Source organism: Urocitellus parryii, chromosome 4 (assembly GCF_045843805.1).
Source record: "Urocitellus parryii isolate mUroPar1 chromosome 4, mUroPar1.hap1, whole genome shotgun sequence".
In the NCBI taxonomy this organism is placed as follows: Eukaryota; Metazoa; Chordata; class Mammalia; order Rodentia; family Sciuridae; genus Urocitellus; species Urocitellus parryii.
Window position 1 is genome coordinate 10,309,540 of NC_135534.1, and position 26,693 is coordinate 10,336,232.

The 26,693-nt window shown below is 35.6% G+C and overlaps 1 protein-coding gene across 1 annotated transcript in view; it reads right to left on the bottom strand.

The window, feature by feature from the left end:
- The window catches only part of LOC113177698 (organic anion transporter 7-like), a 57,159-nt gene extending 31,459 nt beyond the window's left edge, over window positions 1-25,700 (bottom strand). Inside the window, exons 1-4 of the mRNA XM_077797443.1 lie at window positions 25,299-25,700; window positions 24,545-24,648; window positions 22,990-23,144; window positions 22,722-22,890 (exon numbers count right to left, since the gene is read on the bottom strand). Of these exons, the coding sequence (XP_077653569.1) occupies window positions 22,722-22,890; window positions 22,990-23,144; window positions 24,545-24,648; window positions 25,299-25,700 (830 nt within the window). The remainder of the gene's footprint in view (window positions 1-22,721; window positions 22,891-22,989; window positions 23,145-24,544; window positions 24,649-25,298) is intronic.
- Window positions 25,701-26,693: the final 993 nt, after the last annotated feature.

Consider the following 26,693-nt stretch of genomic DNA (forward strand, 5'->3'; position numbering starts at 1 on the left):
TTTGCTGAGAAAAAAAACTTTTTAGTTTGAACACAACCTATTTGTTGATTCTTGGTTTTAATTCTTGTGCTATAGGAGTCTTATTAAGGAAGTGGGGCCTAATCCCACATAATAAAGATTAGGGCCTATTTTTTCTTCTATTAGATGCAGAGTCTCTTGTTTAATTCCTAGGTCCTTGATCCATTTTGAGTTAAGTTTTGTTCATGGTGAGAGATAGGGGTTTGATTTCATTTTGTTGCATATGGATTTCCAGTTTTCCCAGCACCATTTGTTGAAGAGGCTATATTTTCTCCAGTGCATGTTTTTGGCACCTTTGTCTAATATAAGATAATTGTGATTTTGTGTGTTATTCTCTGTGCCCTCTATTCTGTACCATTAGTCTACCAGCCTGTTTTGGTGCCAATACCATGCTGTTTTTGTTACTATTGCTCTATAGTACAGTTTAAGGTCTGGTATAGCGATACCACATGCTTCACTCTTCCTGCTTAGAATTGCTTTAGCTATTCTGGGTCTCTTATTTTTCCCGATGAATTTCCTGATTGCCTTTTCTATTTCTATGAGGAATGCCATTGGGATTTTGATCAGAATTGCATTAAACCTGTATAGTGCTTTTGGTAGTATGGTCATTTGATAATATTAATTCTGCCTATCCATGAGCAAGGTAGATCTTTCCATCTTCTAAGGTCTTCTTTGATTTCTCTTTAGGGTTCTGTAGTTTTCATTGTATAGATTCTTCACCTCTTTTGTTAAGTTGATTCCCAAGTATCTTTTTTTGAGGATATTGTGAATGGGGTAGTTTTCCTCATTTTCTTCTCAGAGGATTTGTCACTGATATACAGAAATACCTTTTATTTATGAGTGTTGATTTTATATCCTGCTACTTTGCTAAATTCATTTACTAGTTCTAGAAGTTTTCTGGTGAAGTGTTTTGGGTCTTCTAGGTATAGAATCATATCATCAGCAAATAGTGCTAGTTTAAGTTCTTCTTTTCATACACTTATCCCTTTAATTTCTGTCATCTGTCTAATTGCTCTGACCAGTGTTTCAAGAACTATGTTGAATAGAAATGGTGAGAGAGGGCATCCCTGTCTTGTTCCAGATTTTAGAGGGAATGCCTTCAATTTTTCTCTGTCAAACTAAACAATTCTTCACAGAAAACGAAAGAATCAATAACATGAAGGGTTAAGTTTTGTTCATGGTGAGAGATAGGGGTTTGATTTCATTTTGTTGCATATGGATTTCCAGTTTCACACTATAAAGTGGGAGAAAAATCTTTGAATATCTGCACCTCAGATATTGCATTAATCTCCAGGATATATAAAGAACTCTAAAAACTTAACACCAGAGAAAAAATAAAGTTACAACCCAATCAATAAATGTGCTACAGAAGTGAATAGATGCTTAACAGAAGAAAAAACATGAATGCTCAAAAAATACATTAAAAAGTGCACAACATCTCTAGCAATTAAAAAGATACAAAACAAAACTACATTGAGATTTTTATCTTACTCTAGTCAGAATGACAATTATCATTTATACAAATACAGTAAATATTGGCAAGGACGTGAGAATAAAGGTACACTCCTACATTGCTGGTAGGGCTGCAAATTGTTGCCACCACTCTGCACAGCAGTATAGAAAATTTCTCCAAAAACTTGGAATGGAGCCACCATTTGACCCAGTTATCCCACTCCTTAGAATATACTCAGAGGAAAAATAAGCATGCTATGGAGACATGGCCACATCAATTTTCAAAGCACCTCAATTCACAATAGCTCAGCTATGGAACCACCCTGGGTACCCTTTAATAGATGAATGCATAAAGAAAATGTGGTACATACACAAAATGGAATATTACCCTTACATAAAGAAGAATAAAATTATGGCAGTTTCTGGTAAATGGATGGAACTGGGGACCATGATGCTAATGAAATATGCCAGTTCTGAAGGAACAAAAGTCCAAATGTTCTGTCTGGTATGTGAATGGTGACACATAATTGGTGGTGGGCAGGGAGGAATGGGGATAGATGGGAATGGGAAAAACAGTAGAATGAATCAGACATACTTTTTCTATGTGCATGTATGAATTCACTACATGTGTAACTCCACATCATGTACAATCACAAAAATGATAGTTGTACTCCATATATGAATGATATGTCAAAATACATTCTACTGTCACATATAATTAAAAAGAATAAAAACATGCTCATAAATCCATAAAACATAACAGTATAATTGAGATGACTCTCATTCAATTTTACTGGCTAATACCTTCCTTCCTCTAAGCCATAGGTCCCTTTTCTTTAATGTACTGGTCTGTCTTCTATTTTCATATTTCCCCAGCATTTTTTCCCTTTTATGGTCTTTATCTTCCACATCTAAGAGAAAACATGACACTTGACTTTCTGAGGTTGGCATATTTAACATAGCATGATGTTTCCCAGTTTCATCCACTTACCAAAAAATGACATAATTTTACTCTTTATGAGTTGAGTGAAGCTTCATTGTGTATATAAAACACATTTTCTTTATACACTCATCAGTTGACTGGTTTAATAACTTGACTATTGTGAATTTCATGGCAATGAATACTGATAGGCATGTATCATGTAGAATGCTGATTTTAGTAATTTTGGGTAAATCCAATGACTTGTGAGAGCTGAATCATATTGTGGTTTAATATCTAGTTTTTGAAGAATCTCAATACTAATTTCCATAGTCATTGTATGACCTTGCAGACCCAACAACAATATATAAATGCACCCATTCACAGAAATAATTTCCAGTGCTTATCATTAGTTTCATTCTTGATGTTTGCATTTTGAATTGAACTAAGATGAAATCCCTATGTATTTTTGATGTTCATTTCCCTGATGTCTAAAGGTGTACAAAAAGTTTAAGTATATATGTTGGCCATTTGTATTTATACTTTGAGAAATATTTTTTTATATCACTGGCCCATTTAGTCACTGTTTTTGGTTGGTTGGTTGGTTTTGTTTTGTTGTTTTCTAGGCTTTTTATACATTCTGGATATTTGTCCCCTATTAGAAGATACAGCAAAGATTTTCTCCCATTCTGTGGACTCTTTATTCATGTTAAATTGTTTATTTTGCTGTTCAGGTACTTTTTAATTGGATGCCATCCCACTTATTGTTTTTTGGTTTCATTTGATGAGCTTCATGAATCTTATTAAGAAAATCTATGCCTATATCAATAGATTGAGGGTTAACCATAGGTTTTCATCTGTCATCTGCCAATTTTTGTTCTAATTATAGGGTCTTTGATTCATTTTGAGTTGAATTTTGTGCAGGGTGAAGAATAGAAATCTAATTCTATTAATTCTTCAGATATTGGGTTTTGTTGTTGTTGTTTAGTTGTTTGTTTTGGTGGGGGGAATAATAGAGATTTTTAGTTAGGCATGATCTACCACTGAACATTATCCCTATCATTTTTTATTTTCTTTTGAGACAGGGTCTCACTAAGTTGCCTAGGCTGACCTATAACCTTTAACTATTCTATTTCAGACTCCCAAGTCAACTGAGATTGTAAATATGCACTACTACACCCAGCCTAATTCTAAGAATTGTTTATTCATTTTGCTTTGTTTTTGAGCCTATAGCAAATGGATTTGTTTTCCTAATCTCTTTTAACAACGTCATTATTAGTGTTTAGGAAAGTTATTGATTTTCTAAATACTGATTTATTTTCCAGCAGCTTCACTGAATTTTTTTATTAGATCTAGATGTTTTCAAGTGAAGTTTTTGAATCTTCAAAATACAGCATTATGTTAATCTTCAGACAATGAAAATTCGACCACTTCTTTTCCTGTTTGCATTTCTATTATTTCCTCCCTTTTCCTAACTGAACTGAATAGTTTCAAGAGCTATACCAAATATGAGTTATGGGAGTGGCCATCCTTGCCTTCTTCTTTATTTTAGAGAAAATGCTTTCTATTTTTCTCCACTCAGTATGATTTTGCATTTGGATTATTTATATGTAGGCTTTGTGGTGTTGAGGTAAATTTCTTCTATCAATACTTTAGTCAGTGTTTTATCATGAATGGGTGCTGAATTTTGTCAAAGATTGATCTTCATCTATTGAGATGACTGTCCTTAATTCTCTGTGGTAGATTACACTTGTTGATTTGCCTATATGAACCATCATTTAATTCCTGGAATTAAGTCAACTTGTTCATGAGCACAATCTTCTGAATGTGTTCTTGAATTCAATTTGCTAATACGTTTTGAAGATTATTGTTTCTATGTTTATCTGGAATATTGGTCTGTAATTTTCATTCATTTGTGTGTTGTTCTTTGGTTTTGTTATCAGGATGAAATTGACTTCATAGAATAAACTTGGTAGTGTTTCACCTGTATCTACTTTATGAAATAATTTGAGGCACTTGGCATTCTTTTTTTAAAAAAGTCTAGTAGATTTCATATGAATTCCCATGTGGTCCTAAACTTTTCTTTGTTGGAAATATTTTTACTACTGCCTCGTATTTTAGTTGTTATTGATCTGTTTGGGTTTTATGTATGCTCTTGATTCAATTGTGGCAGGTTATATGTGTCTAAAAATGCATCCATTTTTTCTAGATTTTTCAATTACTTCGAGTATAAGTTTTCAAAATTGTACCTAATGATCCTCTGTATTTAGGTGATGTCTTTGGTAATATCTTCTTTTTCAGTATGATTTTATTAATTGGTGTCTATTTTCTTTATTTTGTCTAGCTTGGCTAAGGGTTTATCATTTTGCTTATCTCTTCAAAGAATCAAGGATTAATCTCATAAATACATTTTATTTTCTTTTTTATTGGATTGGCTCTGATAGTATTTCCTTTCTTCTATGGGTTTAGCAATGGGTTTGTTCTTGTTTTTCCAATACTGTGGGATGCATCATTGGATTGTTTGGGATCTTTCAGATGTTGTTTTTTAGGCACTTAGAGTTATAAACTTTGTCTTATAACTCCCTTCATATTGTCCCAGATGATCTCATATTCTTTATATCTATTCTCATTTCATTCTAGGAATCTTTAAATTTCCCCCTTGTTTTCTTCTATGATCCACTTATCATTTGACAGTGTAGTATTTACTATCTGTGTGTTTCCATAGTTTCTGTAGTTTTTCTTGGTATTTATTTATAATTTTATTCCACTATAATATAATAAGATGAAGTAATTATAATTGATATTTTTGTAGTTTTTAAGAGTGACTCTGTGGCCTAAAACATGAAATATTTTATAGAAAGTACATTGATCACTTGAGGAAAAAAATTAATTTGTGTGTTGTTGTATGAAATATTCTATTGATGTCTGGTAAGTCCACTCTACTTTAGACCTAAAATATATCATTATTTTTTAGGTCTGAAGAGGCTTTCCTGAGTTGATGTCCAGATGATCTATCTATTGGAGAGAGAAGTGTGTTGAAATTGCCCAGTATTTTTCTTATATTAGGGTCTATTTGATTCTTAAAGTCTAGTATTGTCTGTTTTTTATAGTGAGGCACACTGGAATTTGGGACATAAATATTTATTATCATTATATCTTTTTTATTGGATTAATTTGACCTGTTTGAAGTGACCTGCTTTCTCTTCTGACAATTTTTGTTTGAAGTCTGATTTGCTGGATATGAGCATTGCTACTTTGACTTGTTTAGGGACTCAATTTGAATAAAATATACTTTTTCATCCTTTCTCTTTAAGCATTTTGCTATCTTTTCCTATAAAATTAGTCTCTTGAAAACAACATATAGATGGGTCTTGTCTTGTAAACCATTCTGACAATATTTATCTTTTACTTAAAAAGTTGAGACTTCTTACATTCAATGGTATTGTACAGAGGTGTTTATTAACATTTGCCATTTTTTCTATATGTAATTTGATCTTATTTCTCATTTTCTTAGCTGTTCTTTAAATGAGATTTGTCCATATTGAGCTCCTAAGTTTGTGTCTGACTTCTGTTTGTGTACCATTTAAGTATTTTTGTAGTTCTCTCTTGGAAATTATGAATTATTTTCTGCTTATCTTGAAACATTTTAATTTTTTAAAATTCTGAATAATAGCTTTCTTAAGATATCACAATCTTGGTGAACAGGTATTTTATTTAACATTGTTCAAAGTCATTCTGGATGTTAGCTTTTATGCTAAGAAATTGGAAGTGACCTGATGATTTTTTCTTGAGGATTTGAAAATTTTATTATTTCTTTATATTTTAGGCCTTTTAATTATAACATGTTGTGGAGAGATTCTATTTTGATCCTGTCTATTTGTGGTTCTGAATGCATTCTGTATCTGAATGTCCAACTCATTTCCAAGATTTGGAAATTCTTCTATTAATATTTCCCTTAAGGGTTTCTCCATGTCATTAGCGTGCATCTCAAAACACTCCCCAATTCAAATAAGTCTTAAATTTGCTCTGATAATGTCTCAGAATTCTTATACATTCTGTTCATGGTTCCATTTTATTTTCCTTAATACTATCTGAGTGTTTGAGGCGAGACATTTTTTCTTCCAACTCTGAGATTCTGTCATCTACATAATCAACTCCATTGGGGAGACTTTCATATGAATGTTTTATATGATTTAAGGTGCCTTTCATTTCCAAGATTTTGATTTGGTTCTTTCTAAATATCTCTATCTCTTTGCTAAATTCATCATTCATATCTTTTACTGCCTTCCTCAATTCATTCAGTTATTTTTCTGTGTTCTTGCATAATTTGTTGATCATTTTTATAATTATTCTTTTGAATTATTTATATGGTATTTTGTTCACTTTAGTATCATTGGGATAATTTGCTGGTGAATTACTAACGTTAAGGGTGTCATGTTATCCTGTTTTTTGGTTTTTCTTGTATTCCTATGTTGGATTTTTTTTTCATCTATTGGAGTAGATTTTCCTTCTACTCGTATGCATTTGCCTTTTTAAGGCACAGCATTCTCCTGAAAGGGGGTTCTGTAATATCCATTTGTTGTGAACTGTTCCATGTACTTCCAATTGAGATTTGCAGTAGAGTATCCCTACTAGTTCTATTGTAGTGTAATTTGTGTACTTTATATCAAGTGCATTGATTAGTGGCTTCAGAATTACACTTTTCTGTAGGTCTCACGAGAATGACATCCTTCTATACATGGCAATTGGTTGTATATAGCAGGGTTCATGGTTTACACCCCCATGAGTTTTTTTTCTTGATTTAACAACTCTGTGTATTCTAAAAGGGTATAGGAAAATTATATTGAGATGCTTTTTCCACAGTCTTTGTGTTATTTTCTGTGTTTGTGCTTAGGGAGCAGTAATTCAGGAGTGGCACCTGAGTCCCTACCTCCAGCCATTCCTACTTAGGACCTAATTATCAGATTGAGGATTTCACCTCCTTTACTCTTTGTATTAAAGAGTAAGTGTTATCTGTGAAATCCATACTACTAATAAACACAACAGTAAGAGTAGCAGGGGTGACAATTTTGTGAACTAAATAGTTCTAAATGGTGATAAGAATACATTTTATTTAAAGGAAATAAAATGGAACAAGAAGAAAGTTTGGAATAATCAGTACATAAACAGAAGGAAACAAGATAGCATGTGAGGGCTAAAGTAGGTGTAAAAGAAAAACATAGAAAAGAGAACAAAAAATAACATACAGCAAGATCATCTGGCTATTAGATGAAGAAAAAAGGAAAGAGTAACAATGAAACAGAAACATAAAAAGAAAGATTGAACAAAACAAACACAAACCTTAATCCTCAAAAAATAAAACAGAGGAAAATAACAAATGTACATTTTTTTCAATGATAAACATGAAAAAGGAAAAAGAAGCAAATATATGTGTGTGTTTATTCATAAAACTATCAGCAAATAAACACACACACACACACATGCACACACACACAGAGAAACATTTTCATGAAACTTGAAAGAATATTCTCTGTGGAGAGGGTCAAAATTTGACAATGATAGATGTTCTCTGCCTATGACAGACTGACCTTCTTTCCATTAATTCCTGGACTCTCTCCCCCTTAGATAGAGCAAGAAATAGATAAACACTTCCTTTTTTGTGTTGCTCACCAAGCTTCCAGCTAGATTGTCCTGGAACCAAAACTGGTTGAAATAGCTCTCATCTTTTCTTCTCACCAGTCTAAGGTAGCACTGTCAGTGAGGGAGGGAGAACTGTCAGTGGTATTTCCAGGGTGGAGATTATAGAGTTTAAAATGGGAATTTCTGGTGATTGGAGTTTATCTCTGCTCCAAATTTTGGAGCTTTGTCTGGTGGTATTGTTAGGGGACAGACTGATGAAAATGGTGGGAACTTGACATACTTTCTTTTCCAAGAAGCAATTATCAGTAGCACTATCTGGCCAAAGTGGACAGGATATGTCACATTCCTCAGCAAACTACCTTTTATTTCCAAGATTTTACCTACCTTTCATTTCCTTTTTTAATTTTTTTATTGGTTGTTCAAAACCTTACAAAGCTCTTGACATATCATATTTCATACATTAGATTCAAGTGGGTTATGAACTCCCATTTATACCCCAAATACAGATTGCAGAATCACATCCATTACACATCCACATTTTTACATAATGCCATATTAGTAATTGTTGTATTCTTCTACCTTTCCTATCCTCTATTATCCCCCCTCCCCTCCCCTCCCATCTTCTCTCTCTACCCCATCTACTGTAATTCATTTCTCTCCTTGTTTATTTTCCCATTCCCTTCACAACCTCTTATATGTAATTTTGTATAACAATGAGGGTCTCCCTCCATTTCCATGCAGTTTCCCTTTTCTCTCCCTTTCCCTCCCACCTCATGTCTCTGTTTAATGTTAATCGTTTCTTCCTGCTCTTCCTTCCTGCTCTGTTCTTAGTTGCTCTCATTATATCAAAGAAGACATTTGGTATTTGTTTTTTAGGGATTGACTAGCTTCACTAAGCATAATCTGCTCTAGTGCCATCCATTTCCCTGCAAATTCTATGATTTTGTCATTTTTTAGTACTGTGTAATACTCCATGGTGTATAAATGCCACATTTTTTTATCCATTCATCTATTGAAGGGCATCTGGGTTGGTTCCACAGTCTAGCTATTGTGAATTGTGCTGCTATGAACATCGATGTGGCAGTATCCCTGTAGTACGCTCTTTTAAGGTCTTCAGGGAATAGTCCGAGAAGGGCAATAGCTGGGTCAAATGGTGGCTCCATTCCTAGCTTTCTCAGGAATCTCCATACTGCTTTCCAAATTGGCCGCACCAATTTGCAGTCCCACCAGCAATATACAAGTGTACTCTTTTCCCCACATCCTCACCAGCACTTGTTGTTGTTTGACTTCATAGTGGCTGCCAATCTTATTGGAGTGAGATGGTATCTTAGGGTGGTTTTGATTTGCATTTCTCTGACTGCTAGAGATGGTGACCATTTTTTCATGTACTTGTTGATTGATTGTATGTCCTCCTCTGAGAAGTGTCTGTTCAGGTCCTTGGCCCATTTGTTGATTGGGTTATTTGTTTTATTATTGTCTAATTTTTGAGTTCTTTATATACTCTGGATATTAGGGCTCTATCTGAAGTGTGAGGAGTAAAAATTTGTTCCCATGATGTAGGCTCCCTATTTACCTCTCTTATTGTTTCTCTTGCTGAGAAAAAACTTTTTAGTTTAAGTAAGTCCCGTTTGTTAATTCTTGTTATTAACTCTTGTGCTATGGCCCACGTTAACTGCAGGAGAAATGCAGGCCCAAGATAATATCAATGAGAGGAACCAAATTTACCCTGAAGGGGAGACTTTTTTGACCAGATCCTGAAACCCTGGAGATAAAATTAGTTCCTTCTACCCTAAAAACTGTAATAATGTATCATTAAGTATCCAATTAGAGTTTCAAGGACTATGTTAAATAGAAGTGGTGAAAGAGGGAATGCTTTCAATTTTTCTCCATTTAGAATGATGTTTCCCTTCGTATAGACAGCTTTTACAATATTGAGCTATGTTCCTATTATCCCTAGTTTTTTTTAGTGTTTTGAACATGAAGAGGTGCTGTATTTTCTCAGTGTTTTTTCTGCATCTATTGAGATGATCATATGATTCTTATCTTTTAGTTTATTGACGTGATGAATTACATTTATTGATTTTTGTATGTTGAAAACTTGCATCCCCTAGAATAAATCCCACTTGATCATGGTGCACTATCTTTTTGATGTTTTTGTATTCAATTTGCAAGAATTACATTGAGAATTTTTGCATCTATGTTTATTAGAGATGCTGATCTGAAGCTTTCTTTTTTTGATATGTCTATCTGGTTTTGGAATCAGGGTAATATATAATGAGTTCTGAAATGTTCTTTCTTTTTCTATTTCATGGAATAATTGAGGAATGTTGAAATTAGTTCTTATTTGAAACTCTTGTAGAACTCAGTTGTGAATCTGTATGGTCCTGAGCTTTTTTAGGTTGGTAGACTTTTGATGGCATCTTCTATTTCATTGATCAAAATTAATCTGTTTAAATTGTGTACATCATCCTGATTCAGTTTAGGTCAATCATACAACTCTAGAAATTTGTTGATGTCTCTTCTATTTTCTATTTTATTGGAGTACAAAGTTTCAAAATAATTTCTAATTATCTTCTGTACTTCTGTAGTGTTCATCATGATATTTCTTTCTTCATTACACATTTTAGTAATTTGAGTTTTCTCTAACCTTCTCTTCATTAGCATGGCTAAGAGTTTATCAATTTGTTTTCAAAGAACCAACTTCTTATTCTGAGAACTTTTTCAATTATTTCTTTTGTTTCAATTTCACTGATTTCAGCTCTGATTTAAATATTTCCTGTCTTCTATTACTTCTTTTTTTTTCTTTTTTTCTTTTTTTTTATTGGTTGTTCACAACATTACAAAGCTCTTGACATATCATATTTCATACATTAGATTGAAGTGGGTTATGAACTCCCAATTTTACCCCAAATGCAGATTGCAGAATCACGTCAGTTACACATCCACAATTTTACATAATGCCCAATTAGTAATTGTTGTATTCTGCTACCTTTCCTATCCCCTACTATCCCCCCTCCCCTCCCCTCCCATCTTCTCTCTCTACCCAATCTACTGTAATTCATTTCTCTCCTTGTTTATTTTCCCATTCCCCTCACAACCTCTTATATGTAATTTTGTATAGCAATGAGAGTCTCCCTTCATTTCCATGGAATTTCCCTTTTCTCTCCCTTTCCCTCCCACCTCATGTCTCTGTTTAATGTTAATCGTTTCTTCCTGCTCTTCCTCCCTGTTGTGTTCATAATTGCTCTCATTATATCAAAGCAGACATTTGGTATTTGTTTTTTAGGGATTGACTAGCTTCACTAAGCATAATCTGCTCTAGTGCCATCCATTTCCCTGCAAATTCTATGATTTTGTCATTTTTTATTGCTGCATAGTACTCCATTGTGTATAGATGCCACATTTTTTTTTATCCATTCATCTATTGAAGGGCATCTGGGTTGGTTCCACAGTCTAGCTATTGTGAATTGTGCTGCTATGAACATCAATGTGGCAGCATCCCTGTAGTATGCTCTTTTAAGGTATTCAGGGAATAGTCTGAGAAGGGCAATAGCTGGGTCAAATGGTGGTTCCATTCCCACCTTTCCCAGGAATCTCCATACTGCTTTCCAAATTGGCCGCACCAATTTGCAGTCCCACCAGCAATATACAAGTGTACCCTTTTCTCCACATCCTCACCAGCACTTGTTGTTGTTTGACTCCATAGTGGCTGCCAATCTTATTGGAGTGAGATGGTATCTTAGGGTGGTTTTGATTTGCATTTCTCTAACTGCTAGAGATGGTGAGCATTTTTTCATGTACTTGTTGATTGATTGTATATCCTCTTCTGAGAAGTGTCTGTTCAGGTCCTTGGCCCATTTGTTGATTGGGTTATTTGTTATCTTATTGTCTAATTTTTTGAGTTCTTTGTATACTCTGGATATTAGGGCTCTATCTGAAGTGTGAGGAATAAAAATTTGTTCCCATGATGTAGGCTCCCTATTTACCTCTCTTATTGTTTCTCTTGCTGAGAAAAAACTTTTTAGTTTAAGTAAGTCCCATTTTTTTATTCTTGTTATTAACTCTTGTGCTATGGGTGTCCTATTAAGGAATTTGGAGCCCGACCCCACAATATGTAGATGGGAGCCAACTTTGTCTTCTATCAGATGCAGAGACTCTGATTTGATATCAAGCTCCTTGATCCATTTTGAGTTAACTTTTGTGCATGGCAAGAGAAAGGGATTCAGTTTCATTTTGTTGCATATGGATTTCCAGTTTTCCCAACACCATTTGTTGAAGATGCTATCCTTCCTCCATTGCATGCTTTTAGCCCCTTTATCAAATATAAGATAATTGTAACTTTGTGGATTAGTCTCTGTGTCCTCTATTCTATACCATTGGTCCACCCGCCTGTTTTGGTACCAGTACCATGCTGTTTTTGTCACTATTGCCCTGTAATATAGTTTGAAATCTGCTATTGCTATACCGCCTGATTCACACTTCCTGCTTAGAATTGCTTTTGCTATTCTGGGTCTTTTATTTTTCCATATGAATTTCATGATTGCTTTATCTATTTCTACAAGAAATGCCATTGGGATTTTGATTGGCATTGCATTAAACCTATAGAGAACTTTTGGTAATATCGCCATTTTGATAATGTTAGTTCTGCCTATCCATGAGCAGGGTATATTTTTCCATCTTCTAAGATCTTCTCTCTTTAGGGCTCTGTAGTTTTCATTGTATAAATCTTTAACCTCTTTTGTTAGGTTGATTCCCAAGTATTTTTTTTTTTTTGAGGATATTGTGAATGGAGTGTTTTTCCTCATTTCCATTTCAGAAGTTTTGTCGCTGATATACAGAAATGCCTTTGATTTATGCATGTTGATTTTATATCCTGCCACTTTGCTGAATTCATTTATTGGTTCTAGTAGTTTCTTTGTAGACCCTTTTGGGTATTCTAGGTATATAATCATGTCGTCTACAAATAGTGATAATTTAAGTTCTTCTTTTCCTGTTTTTATGCCTTTAATTTCTTTCGTCTAATTGCTCTGGCCAGTGTTTTGAGAACTATATTGAATAGAAGTGGTGATAGAGGGAATCCCTGTCTTGTTCCAGATTTTAGAGGGAATGCCTTTAACTTTTGTCCATTCAGAATGATGCTAGCCTGAGGCTTAGCATAGATAGCTTTTACAATGTCAAGGTAAGTTCCTGTTATCCCTAGTTTTTCTAATGTTTTGAACATAAAGGGATGCTGTACTTTGTCGAATGCTTTCTCTGCGACTATCGAGATGATCATATAGTTCATATCTTTAAGTCTATTGATGTGGTGAATAACATTTATTGATTTCTGTATATTGAACCATCCTTGCATCCCAGGGATGAATCCTACTTGATCATGGTGCACAATTTTTTTGATGTGTTTTTGTATTCGATTCGCCAGAATTTTATTGAGGATTTTTGCATCTAGGTTCATTAGAGATATTGGTCTGTAGTTTTCTTTCTTTGAGGTGTCTTTGTCTGGTTTCGGAATCAGGGTGATGTTGGCCTCATAGAATAAATTTGGAAGAGCTCCCTCTTTTTCTATTTCCTGAAATAACTTGAAAAGTATTGGTATTAATTCTTCTTTAAAGGTTTTGTAAAACTCTGCTGTAAACCCATCTGGTCCTGGGATTTTCTTGGTTGGTAGTCTTTTGATGGCTTCTTCAATTTCATCCATTGATATTGGTCTGTTCAAATTGTGTGTATCCTCCTGACTCAGTCTGGGCAAATCATATGACTTAAGGAATTTATCAATGTCTTCACTATCTTCTATTTTATTGGAATATAGGTTTTCAAAATAATTTCTAATTGTCTTCTGTATTTCTGTAGCATGTGTTGTGATATTGCCTTTTTCATCCCATATGTTAGTAATTTGAGTTCTCTCTCTTCTTCTCTTCGTTAGCATGGCTAAAGGTCTGTCGATCTTATTTATTTTTTCGAAGAACCAACTTTTAGTTTTGTTAATTTTTTCAATAGTTTCTTTTGTTTCTATTTCATTAATTTCCGCTCTGATTTTAATTATTTCTTGCCTTCTGCTACATTTGCTGTTGTTTTGCTCTTCCTTTTCTAGGGCTTTGAGATGAAGTGTGAGCTCATTTATTTGTTGGTTTTTTTCTTTTTTTGAGGAATGACCACCAGGCGATGAATTTTCCTCTTAAAACTGCTTTCATTGTGTCCCATAGATTCCAATATGTTGTGTCTGTATTTTCATTTATCTCTAAGAATTTTTTGATTTCCTCCTTTATGTCTTCTGTAACCCATTGATCATTCAGTAACATATTATTCATTTTCCATGTGACGCAGGATTTTTCCTTCCTTCTTTTATCATTGATTTCCAGTTTCATTCCATTATGATCAGATAAAATGCATGGTATTATCTCCACCCCTTTATATTTACTGAGGGTTGCCCTATGGCTTAATATATGGTCTATTTTTGAGAAGGATCCATGTGCTGCTGAGAAAAAAGTATATCTATTTGATGATGGTTAATATATTCTATATATGTCAGTTAAGTCTAGGTTATTGATTGTGGTATTGAGTTCTATAGTTTCTTTATTCAACTTTTGTTTGGAGGATATGTCCAATGGTGAGAGAGGTGTGTTGAAGTCACCCATAATTATTGTGTTGTGGTCTATTTGATTCTTGAACTTGAGGAGAATTTGTTTTATGAATGTCACAGCACCATTATTTGGTGCATAAATATTGATAATTGTTATGTCTTGTTGGTGAATGGTTTCTTTTAACAGTATATAATGTCCTTCTTTATCCCTTTTGATTAACTTAGTCTTGAAGTCGATTTTATTTGATATGAGGATGGCCACCCCTGCTTGCTTACGAGGACCGTGTGCGTGGTATATTTTTTCCCATCCTTTCACCTTCAGCCTGTGTATGTCTTTTCCAATCAGATGTGTCTCCTGGAGGCAGCATATTGTTTGATTTGTTTTTTAAATCCATGATACCAGCCTATGTCTCTTTATTGGAGAGTTTAAGCCATTAACATTCAGAGTTACTATTGATATATGGTTTGTACTTCCATCCATGTTTGATTATTTATCCTTTTTAAAAAAATTTAGTTTGTTTCTCCATGATTATCTTTCCCCTCTCCCTCTGTCTTTACTCAGGCACTTCCCTCTGATGGTTTTGGTTATTGTTTTTCATTTCTTCCTCGTGTAGTGTTTTGCTCAAAATGCTTTGCAATGCTGGTTTTCTGGCTGCAAATTCTTTTAACTTTTGTTTATCATGAAAGATTTTTATTTCGTTGTCATACCTGAAGCTTAATTTTGCTGGATACAGAATTCTTGGTTGGCAACCATTGTCTTTCAGTGTTTGAAATACATTGTTCCATGACCTTCTTGCTTTCAGTGTCTGTGATAAAAAATCCGTTGTTAACCTTATTGGTTTACCCCTGAATGTAATCTGTCTCCTTTCTCTTGTAGCTTTTAATATTTTCTCTTTGTTCTGTATATTGGATATCTTCATAACAATGTGTCTTGGCGTTGGTCTACTGTAATTTTGTGTGCTCGGTGTCCTGTATGCATCTTCAATTTGTATATCTGTTTCCTTTTTTATTTCTGGAAAGTTTTCTGTAATTATTTCATTCAGCAGGTTACTCATTCCCTTGGTTTGAATCTCTGTACCTTCTTCTATCCCGATGACTCGTAAGTTTGGTTTTTTTATGTTATCCCATAACTCTTGGATGTTTTTCTCGTGATTTGTTACCAGCCTTTCTGAGTTGGTTAGACTCTTTTCAAGATGATATATTTTGTCTTCATTATCTGACGTTCTAGCTTCTACTTGCTCCACTCTGTTAGTGATACTTTCAATTGAGTTTTTAATTTGGTTTATCGTTTCCTTCATTTCTAGAATTATTGTTTGATTATTTTTTATAATCTCAATCTCCTGATAAAGATGCTTAACTTCTTCTTTTATCTGTTTATGAAATTCGTTTTCAATGTGTTCTTTCACTGTTTGAATTTGCTGTCTCATATCCTCTTTAAGGTTCCATTCCGTCTGTCTAAGGTGTTCCTTGAGTTCTTTATATGACCATTTTTCTGATGACTCTAGGTCCTCCTGAATATTTAGGCTGTCCTGCATTGTTTGTACCCCTTTTCTTCCTTGCTTTTTCATGCTGCTCATGTTACTTCTTGTTCTGTTTGCTGAGTTACTGTTTACTCCTATAAATTTATTTGATGCTTGGGAGGAAAGGTATTAGAAGGGAAGGGAAGAAGTCACTAAAGAGAATGAGAGTAAGCAGGTAGAATTCAAGGAAGGGGGAATAACAAAATTGAAAAGAAATGAAAAGACAAAAGAAGAAAAAATAGGAAAGAAAAAAAGAAAAAAAAATTTTTTAAATAATAAAAATGAATTGAAATTAAAATTGGAAGAAAAAAATTTTTTAAAAAATTGTAAAAAAAATTTTAAAAAACAAGAAAGAAAAACGAAAATGAAAGAAAAACCCAATCAAAAAAAAGAGAGAAAAGAAAAAAGAAAAAAAACTAATAAATGCAGTCTTAGAGTTTGATTAACTTCTCTTCCAGTAGGTGGCGCTGTGCCCACCAGGCCAAGTTTCTCCTGTCAATAAGCGGGAATCAATCACTGTGCAGCAGCTCCTCCTCCCAGACTGGGCGAGTCTCCAATCCTGAGTGCCTAGGGCCTCCTCTTGTGTCTAGTCACTTCCCCACTTTTCCTCTAGCCAGGCCCCTCTCACCGGTGCCGCTCACCACAATACTGGGTACACGCCAGGTCTGCTGCTCCCAGGAGCCCTGTTTTCATGAATGACTGGGCACACTCTTCCAGTTTGCCATTCCCTCAGACCCTAAGTTTGTAGAGCTTGGGGCTGAGAATCCTCAGCGAATTTTACTGCCCCTAATTTTACTGTCCCATGCCACCTCTAATTCCCTTGGTCTGGCTACCACGCTCACGGGAGAGCTGGGACGGGCCCTTAAGGTTTCCCCGATGTGTGGAGAGGTAAGGCTAGGGAATTACACACCTGTAGCCGCAGGTTTCAATGAAGTTATCTCCTCCACTGCAGTCTGATGATGTCAGTTCTCTGCCATGGTGGTATCTCTTGCAAATGGCGACAGTTTGTTTCCCTTTGCCGGGTGACCAATGCAACGGGTGGGTCCTTACTGTCTCTCCCAAGCCCCGTTTCAAACCTGTGGCCACTACCTATGAAGGCTCGGTTGGCATTACCTCCGTAGGATCAGAAGGGCTGACCAGTTGTTTCAGCCGGATGGATTAGTGCTGAGTCACAGCTGTTTGTCTGCGGGAAGCAGGTGAATGGGAGCTTGAATTCAGCTGATCCGGGCTCAGTGTGTGTTCTGAGAGGCCCAGACTGTTCGCCCCAGATCCATGTCAGCTCAGCATTGCCTAATGATCTTGAGCAAACAGATTTAGGCTGTTTACGACTCCCTATGCCTGCACAGCTGAAGAGGTCAGAGACTTGATCTCTCCGCGCCCGCCGCCATGTTGGAATTCTATTACTTCTTGGTATTGATTTATTCTTCATTTTCTAGGGCTTTGAGATGTAATGTCAGTTCATTCATTTGTTGACTTTTTCTTCCTTGAAGAAATAAACTTCATGCAATCAACTTTCCTCTCAGTACTGCCTTCATAGTATCCCAGAGATTTAGATATGTTGTACCAGTGTTCTCATTTACCTCTAAGAATTTTTGAATCTCCTCTCTGATGTCTTCTGCAAACCATTGTTCATATTATTTAGTCTCCAGGTGTTTGAGTAACTTCTATTTTATCATTGATTTCTAATTATATTTCACTATGATCTGATAGAATGCAGGGTGGTATTGTGTTGTGGTCTATTTGACTCTTGAAATTGTTTGATGAATACAGATGCTTCATTGTTTGGGGAGTATATATTTATAATTATTATATATTGTGAGTGTATGATTTCATTAATCAGTACGAAATATTCTTCTTTATCCCTTTTGATTAGCTTTGGCTTGAAGTCTATTTTATTTGATAAGAGGGTGGAAACGCCTGCTTGCTCACACAGTTCATGTGAGTACTATGTTGTTTTTTTTCCTAAACTTTAACCTTCAGTCCATGGATGTCTTGTGCTATGAGTCCCTGGAAGGCAGCATATTGTTGGGTCTTTTAAAAAATCCAATCTGCCAGTCTACTTAAAAATTGGACCAATGAAATAAATTAAAGGGATACGGATAGGAAAAGAAAAATTCAAACTCACTATTTATGATTTTATACATAGAGGATCCAAAAAATCCACCAGAAAATTTCTACAACTAATAAATGTATTTAGTAAAGTAGCAGGATATAAAGTCCACACCCATAAATCAAAAACATTTCTGTACATCAGAGATGAAATCTCTGAAATAAAAACTCGGAAATCTACCCCAATTACTATAGCCTCAAAAAAAATTAAAACCCATGGGAATCAATGAAAGAGATGAAAGAGCTCTACAATGAAAATTACAGAATGCTAAAGAGTTAAATAAGACCTTAGAAAATAGATCTGCCTTGTTCTAGGATAGGCAGAATTAATATTGTCAAAATGACCATACTACCAAAAGCACTATACAGATTTAACGCAATTCCAATCAAAATTCCAATGACATTCCTCATAGAAATAGAAAAGGCAATCATTAAATTCATCTGGAAAAATAAGAGACACAGAATAGCTAAACAATCTTTAGCAAGAAGAGTGAAGCAGGTGAACTCAAAATACCAGGCCTTACAGTATACTACAGAGCAATAGTTTAAAAAAAAAAAAACATGTTATTGACAGCAAAATAGACTTGTAGTCCAATGGTACAAAATAGAGGGCACAGAGACAAACCCACATAAATACAATTATCTCATACTAGTGGAAGCACCAAAAACATGTATTGGAGAAAGTATAGACTCTTTAACAAATAGTGCTGGGAAACCTGGAAATCCATATGCAGCAAAATGAAATTGAGCCCCTATCACTCACCATGTACAAAACTCAACTCAACTCAAACTGGATCAAGGACCTAGGAATTAGACCAGAGACCCTGGACCTAATAAAATAAAAAGTAGGATGAAATCTTTGACATGTTTGATTAGTCCCTAACTTCCCTAACAAGACTACTAAAGCATAAGAAATAAAATCAAGAATCAGTAAATGGAATGGATTAAAACTGAAAAAGCTTCTTCTCAGCAAAAGAATCAATCAGTGAAGTGAATAGATCTGTGCCTACAGAATGGAAGCAAATTTTTACCACATGCCCATCAGATAGAGCATTAATCTCCAGAATATATAAAGAACTCAAAAAAACACCAAAAAAGCAAATAACCCAATCAAAAAATGGGCTAAGGAACTGGAACTGAACAGATACTTCTCTGAAGATGATATACAATCAATCAACAAGTGGATGAAAAAAATGTTCAACACCTCTAGCAATTAGATAAATGCAAATCAAAACTACTCTAAGATTTCATCTCACTCCAGACAGAATAACAGTTATTAAGAATAAAAGCAACAAAAAATATTATCAAAGATGTGGGGAAAAAACACACTCATACACTGCTGGTGGGACTGCAAATTGGTGCACCAATCTGGAAAGCAGTATGGAGATTTCTCAGAAAACTTAGAATAGAACCCCCATTTGACCCAGCTATCCCACTCTTGTTTTGTACCAAAAAAAAAAAAACTTAAAAACAGCATACTACAGTGACACACCCACAACAATGTTTATAGTAGCAAAATTCACAGTAGCTAAATTGTGGAATCAACCTAGATGCCCTTCAATAGATGAAAGGGTAAAGATACTGGTATATATACACAATGGAATATTACTCAGCATTAAAAGAGAATAAAATCATGGCAGTCAGTTTCTTCTATCTTCCTTCAAAGCTGGCTTTGAATAAAACCAACTTTCCTTCCAATTTGATTCTGAATATTTCTGGGGCAGGACATGTTGCAGCCTGGGTTTGTCCCCCAGCCTGACATTGGTTCCCCTGGTAATAGGAGTCCTTTAGTGTAGTTATCTCTTTATAATAAGCCCTGTGCTGGGGGGATGGCCTAGCTTCAACACATCACGTCAGCAAAATCAAAATGTTAATTTCAACTTCCAATGCCTCTTTGAAAGGAAAGATGCCATAAGTAACAATGGTAGCGTAAGGGTTACCCATATATCAATACACATTATATCTGCAATTAAAAATGATTTCTATAACTCTATTAATCCAGGAGGAATGTGTGCAACAAGTAATACAGAATAAGCTCTAAGATTACATGGTAACAATTGTAGACTAAGTGGAATTTGAAGATGTACAAAAAAGAAGAAAAAGAAAAGAAGAAAGAAAGTATGGGAAGGGATAGAAGACAAGAGTTAAAATGGGGAGAGTATAATGGGTGCAGGATGGGGCTTTCATGAAGATTGGCAAGAAGAACAAAGTTGTGTATGAGAGATTGTGTTGTATATAGGTATTAGTTAATATCAATAAGGTAAGGCAATAATTTTCATAAAGGTGTCCGGATTGCTTCTTTTGCATTTTTGAAATGAGTATTTTGTATTCAGTGTTTTAATTTAAGAAACTGCCAAATGTGAGAAAGAAGAATGACTTTATGACATTTGCCAGTAAATGGATGAATCTGGAGAATATCATAAGTGAAATAAGCCCATCCCCAAAAGCCAAAGGTCAAATGCTTTCTCTAATATGAGGAAGCTAATCCAAAATAACAGGAAGGGGAAAAATAGAGGTTCAGTAGATTTCACAATGGGGATTGGAGGGAAAGCAAGGCAGATAGAAAGAGGAAAGACATTGGATGCACCTGACATAATTTTCCCTATAATATATGAAAACATCACAGTGAATCCCATCATCATATGCATACACTAGAATGGGATCCTAAAAAGAATAAGATATATCCCATAATTACATCAAAATGGATTCTATGGTCACATATAACTAAAAAAAGCCAATAAATTTTTCAAAAAGAAAATCTATATGATACAGACTTCACACCCTTTGTAGTTTTTAACTGAGCTAACCTGCCAAACTTGTTAGGTTAGTCTGTATGCTGAATTCAGCTAGCTCCTTGCCTGGCCACCTGGTTAGAGGGTGGGGGAGGCATGTGACAGTTTTCACTCTCCAAATGGTTTTGTTGTTGTGTCTGCAGGTGGGAATGTAGGTCTGCCAGGTCTCCTGACCAGCTCCTCCACTTGCTTTGTCTATAGACTGACCTGAATTAAATTCCATCCCTCTTTCCAAGAGTTACTGCACATGTGCTAGGAAAAGGTGTGTAGGAACGTCACTCTATCATCCAGCCTCTCCTAGGATTGAAGATATGGGACTTTATGTCTCATCTTAATCAATTCCACTCCCCTACCATGAGTCACACTTTTCACTCAGAGATGATACTGTCAATTTCAAACGGAAGTCCTCTTCGTTCTTCTCCACTCTGCAGACTGATTGACTAGTCACTCTGAGTTTAACCCCACACTGTATTCTCATAAAAGAGTATTCTCTCTTTTTTGCCCAAATCGGCTCTCAATATGGATACTCACAGATATTCAAAATGCATGTGTACCAAGTGAAAGACAAAAATGAAGAAAAAAGAGGGAGAAATAAGGCAAATAAAACAGGAAATGCTATCTTAAAAACAAGGATAAAATTCAGGTATTCCCAGATGTGGGGTCAGGAAGGATAATTAACAAGTTCCTTTAAGCTGTCAGGGCTTCCCTGATCCAAACACCTCTGCTGGAAGGCTCCAAGACCTTTCCGGGGAGTGGTGATTCACTCTCCAGCCAGACACATCTAAAACATTCTCCTGAGTAAACACAGCTCAGCTTTCCTGAATTTATTATCTGTTCTGATTGTGGATATATTGGTCAGTGTCTGTTTTTCTTGAGCTAGGTGGTAGAAAGACTTTTGGCTTCTTGAGAAATGCTTCCCTTCTGCCACTGAGGGATTGCATTCCTGACTCTTCTACTGCCTTTATTATTTCTCTTTCTATCCTGAAAACTACTCATTTTTGTTTTCTCCTGGTTATTAGTTCACTAAGTTGCTCCCTGCTCTTTCCCCTCCTTCACCTACCTCAGTTTGTCACTGCAAACTCTTGAGGACCTGCTCTGACACTCTGGATCCTTCTGAGTTACCAATCTCCAAAGGAAATATGTTTGCAATAATTCTTTCTACACAGTACAAAATGAGGCTTACATCAAGGATGAGCTGAAAGACTCAGAACTTCAGGTAAGGATACATTGATATTTTGTTTTCATGGTTCTTGTTTTAGTAAGCATAGTTGACTTGAATTCCAAATAGTGTATCATATTTTAAAAACTGTATCCCATGCCTAAAACATTATTTGTTGCTTATCTATGATGTAAATATAATAGGATATCTTATATTTTACCTATTAGTAAAAACAGTATATAACAGTTAAAGAGAAATTCACATAAACAGTAAATAATTTTCAGTATATCACTTGCAAAGCTTGGGATAATATTTTACAAAAAAATATTTACTAGTTACAATGAATTGAAAGATTTTCAATGTCCTCAATTTCATCTGACCATCCTACTCGCCCTGCTTCTCAAATTGTACCAAGACACTTGTTCTGAGAGCACATCCTCATGTAGAACCAAGAAGAAATAAATTTTTATGTCCTGATGCCATGTACATTACCATACCATGGTTTTAGAAGAGAAAGACAAAAGGGAGCTCATACCTTGAGGAAATAAAAAAGAAGAACATCGGTATAGACAGAACCAGCTGAAGAGTATGCCAGTTTCGAATAGCAAAAGCCAGGCTTCCCAGTAGGATATTCCCAAAACTAGTAGCACACATTGCCATTGTTGTTCCCATAGCTTGGTATTTGGGACTTGTCCATTCTACAACTGAAAGAAAACATCACTGAATAATTACTTCAAGCAAAGGTAGAATATCAAAGTAAAAGTCAAGTCTCAGTAAATGTCCAAGAGTCAGTGCTGACTTACTGAGAAGAATAGCATTTGTCACAATGGTCATGGTGGACATGCCAGCCAGGAAGCGTAGTGAGCAGTAAACCAGAAATGTGGGAGCAAAGGCAGCACAGGTGTCAGCAACGGCCAGCTGAAGAAGACACCATGTCAGAAGTAACCTCCTCCCAAACCTATGGAAAAGGGAAAGATGAGATTGTGGGAACAATAACAACTGTGGTAAAAGTTGGCACAAAGAAAACACTTCACCCCTATGAAATATTCATAAAGGACCAACATCTGATCTTCTTAAATCAACTCTTCTTCTTTTAACATAGATAGCTTGTCCTCAAAACTACTTCTTAAATTGTTACCAGTAGTTCAACACCAATTCAAGCTATACAAGACATGCTGCAGTGTTAGAAATATTAATACCTCATAAATATTTCTTGTACTGAGCCATACACTTATGATAGTGGAGAGGCAACATTGTGTATAAAATATTAAAATCAGCGCTTGAGACTCTAGAACTGCACAGGTATGGCTAACATGATGTAATAGGAACAGCTATGAAGCAGTACATCAACGTTGCTGATGGGTTGGGTAAGAGTCCCTATCTGCTGAGTTTGGATTTGTTGACCTTGGTAAACAAAACATATTTGTAAAAATATAACATGTATTTATCACAGCAAAAGAACATATAAAGTTGACCTTTTCTTAGGTTTGGGAGGGCAAGCATTGGGTGGTAATCTGGTTGCCCATTTCCCAAAGGTGGCTCAGGAACACTGTTATGGATCTCCACTGTGGACCACTATGTAGCAATTAGAAATGTGAACTAAAAGTACAAATAGGAACATGTATGCATCCCAAAAACAGAATGGTACGTACACAAAAGAAGAAAAGGAAACAACACATTTAAGTTACATGAAAATTAAGATCCATAAACCCAACTGTCTCACTTTGTAAAATATGAATTTACAGATGTATAAGTAACATACTATAATGACCCTTATTGAGAAGAAAAGGTTGGGATGCTTCCATGTATTCTGAAGAAAAATCATTCAATATCCCATTGAAGATTCATTGTATGTGAAAAAGCACTTTTCCTTGCTTCATTGGAACTTCACTCTTTTTACTCTTAAACATTTTTGGATAATGTAGCATAGTGAAGTCCTTTGAGTTTACCTACTGGCATGACACTGACAATGTCTTTTTCCTGTCTACATATTTAAGCAGGCTGAATCTGATGTGGTGACACATCTTCCTGGATCTGATATGGTGACATATCCACCTCTGTGTCCCCATTGTTAACTGTTTTCGATCTTTAAGACCCCATATTGTGGTATCTTCTCTCCAAAGCCTCTGGTAAAACACCTCCAAATATCATGCTGATTTTCTACACACAGGACTCAAGTCTTTTATAAACATCACTCACCACACTGAATGACATTTTGTATTTGTGTTTGTAGATACCTGGGAACAAAGGTACACCCAAGACAGTGTAATTTGTAATAATTTTTTCATATGCATAAATGATTCATAAGCTGATGATGGTACCCAGGGGTAGAGAGATCTGTGAACCAGAGACACTCACCTGTCTGACAAATAGCCATATACAATGTTTCCAACCAACATTCCAGCCATGAAGAAGAACTTAGATACTGAATTCAGTGACTGCGATTCACATACCAGATCCCACTGGAAGACAAAGAAACCAGCATAACAAAACACCTTCACATGACCTATGGTTTTCTTTATGTCAGGCCCCTGTCTTCTTTTTGTAGCTTCTGTTTTCAAAAACACTTCAATTATATCACCCTGTTCTCTGTGTAAAATCTAGGAAGACTGCCTTATACCTATGGGTTCCATTAATGATCACTTTAACCCATACTGAGAAGTTCTCAAATCTGGCCACAGACTACTATCATTCAAGGACCTTGAAGAATTTACTGAATCTTGAATACCACTGCACACTTTCCCACATGAGTATTGTAGAAGTTCATTCTGTGTACTCAGGTTTTGATCAGCCAACCATACATATCTAACTGGCAATCAAGGCAGGGTGTTACTGACTTAGCATCACATTTTTAATAAGACACATAATTTACTTGCTTAAACTGTGATATTCACAAGAATCAAAGTGCCATGACAGTAGGCTCCTATTTATTTTTTATCATTACACTAAGTATGTGCCCTGAATTGCTTTTAAAAAAATCAGTAGTTTCTGAAAAAAAGAAAAGAAGAACCAGCACCCACACAGCAATTAAAGGCTCAAAGCATGTTCATTATTTTCATTGTTTCCACACAACCAAGTCAAATACTTATGAGTGGAAAATCAAGCCTTTTACCTCAGTCACGGTGGTGGAGAGGAACAAGCTCCGGTCATATACCCAGCCATCCATGCAGGGCTCCGTGTCCACCTCACTCATGTTTGAGAAGGTTCCATTCAGATGAAGGAGCTGCCATTGTGGGTGGATGAAGCGATGACATTTGTCTGGCCTCAGGCTTGAGTCTAGTGGGATGGAGATCCTCAGGAGGGCTTCTTGGCTGAGAGTCCCAGTGTCATTGTCAGAGACAGTGGCATTATCGAGCATGTGGACCCAGCAGCGATGACCAAGGATGACTGCAGTGAAATTCTCCAATAAAATATGAGTCTGTGCCATGGCATTGTAGGTAAGAAGAAAAGCCATCTGAATTATCTGAAACCTCCCCAGACTACCAACTTGATCCAGGAGGTCCTGAAAGGCCATGGTGGCTGAATGACCCTCACCAACTGAAGGCAAAATTGTTGTATCTAGATGAGTTCAAAGTACAATGTTTTCTATCCTCTCTCACTGTGACACAGCAAAGGCTGTTGACCCTGACCTCACTTTCTTTTTTTTTTTTAAAGAGAGAGTGAGAGACAGTGAGAGAGAGGGAGAAAGAGAGAGAATTTTAATATTTATTTTTTAGTATTTGGTGGACACAACATCTTTGTTTGTATGTGGTGCTGAGGATCGAACCCGGGCCGCAAGCATGCCAGACAATCACGCTACCACTTGAGCCACATCCCTAGCCCTCACTTTCTTCTTAATGGCCCCCTCTTCACCTCTGTGGCAATTCCACGAAGCTAATATCCTCTAGTCATCCTCATATTATTTGGGTGGCTATTTTCTTTCAATCACTGAGAGAGAGATTTTGCTGAGGTGCCTCCTGCAATTAAATATGTTAATGATCTACTTTGTGAAAATTCTTGTCATGGGCAATGAACTACAGTTAATATTGGACATTGATTTACAAATACTCTGAAAACAAGCCAGAGTAACTGCTACATGCTTGTGATTTTTTTTTTTTTTTTAGAGAACATGTAGTTTGCAATACTCATTGAAGTGTTTGATTTTTCTAGGAGAAATGGAGAGAGAAGATTTTTGGTTTGATTAGTACTAAATCTTGATTGACAGAGGTTGTAAAAAAATCACCCAAATTAAATTAATGCAGTGAAGTGTTATGGTTTGGATGCAAGATACCCCAGAAAAGTTTATATGTTAGACAATGAAGGAAGGTTCAAAGGGGCTGTGATGAGTTTACGAGTGCCCTAACCTCACCACTGGGTTCAGTCATTTGATGGATTAATAGTGAGTGGCTACTTGGTGGTAACTTAGGCAGATAGGGCTTGGCTGAAAGAAGTGGATCACTGGGGGCATTCATTTTAAAACAGAAGTTTTGAGAGCTGACATTCCTGTAGAATTTTATGGGAAGTATTC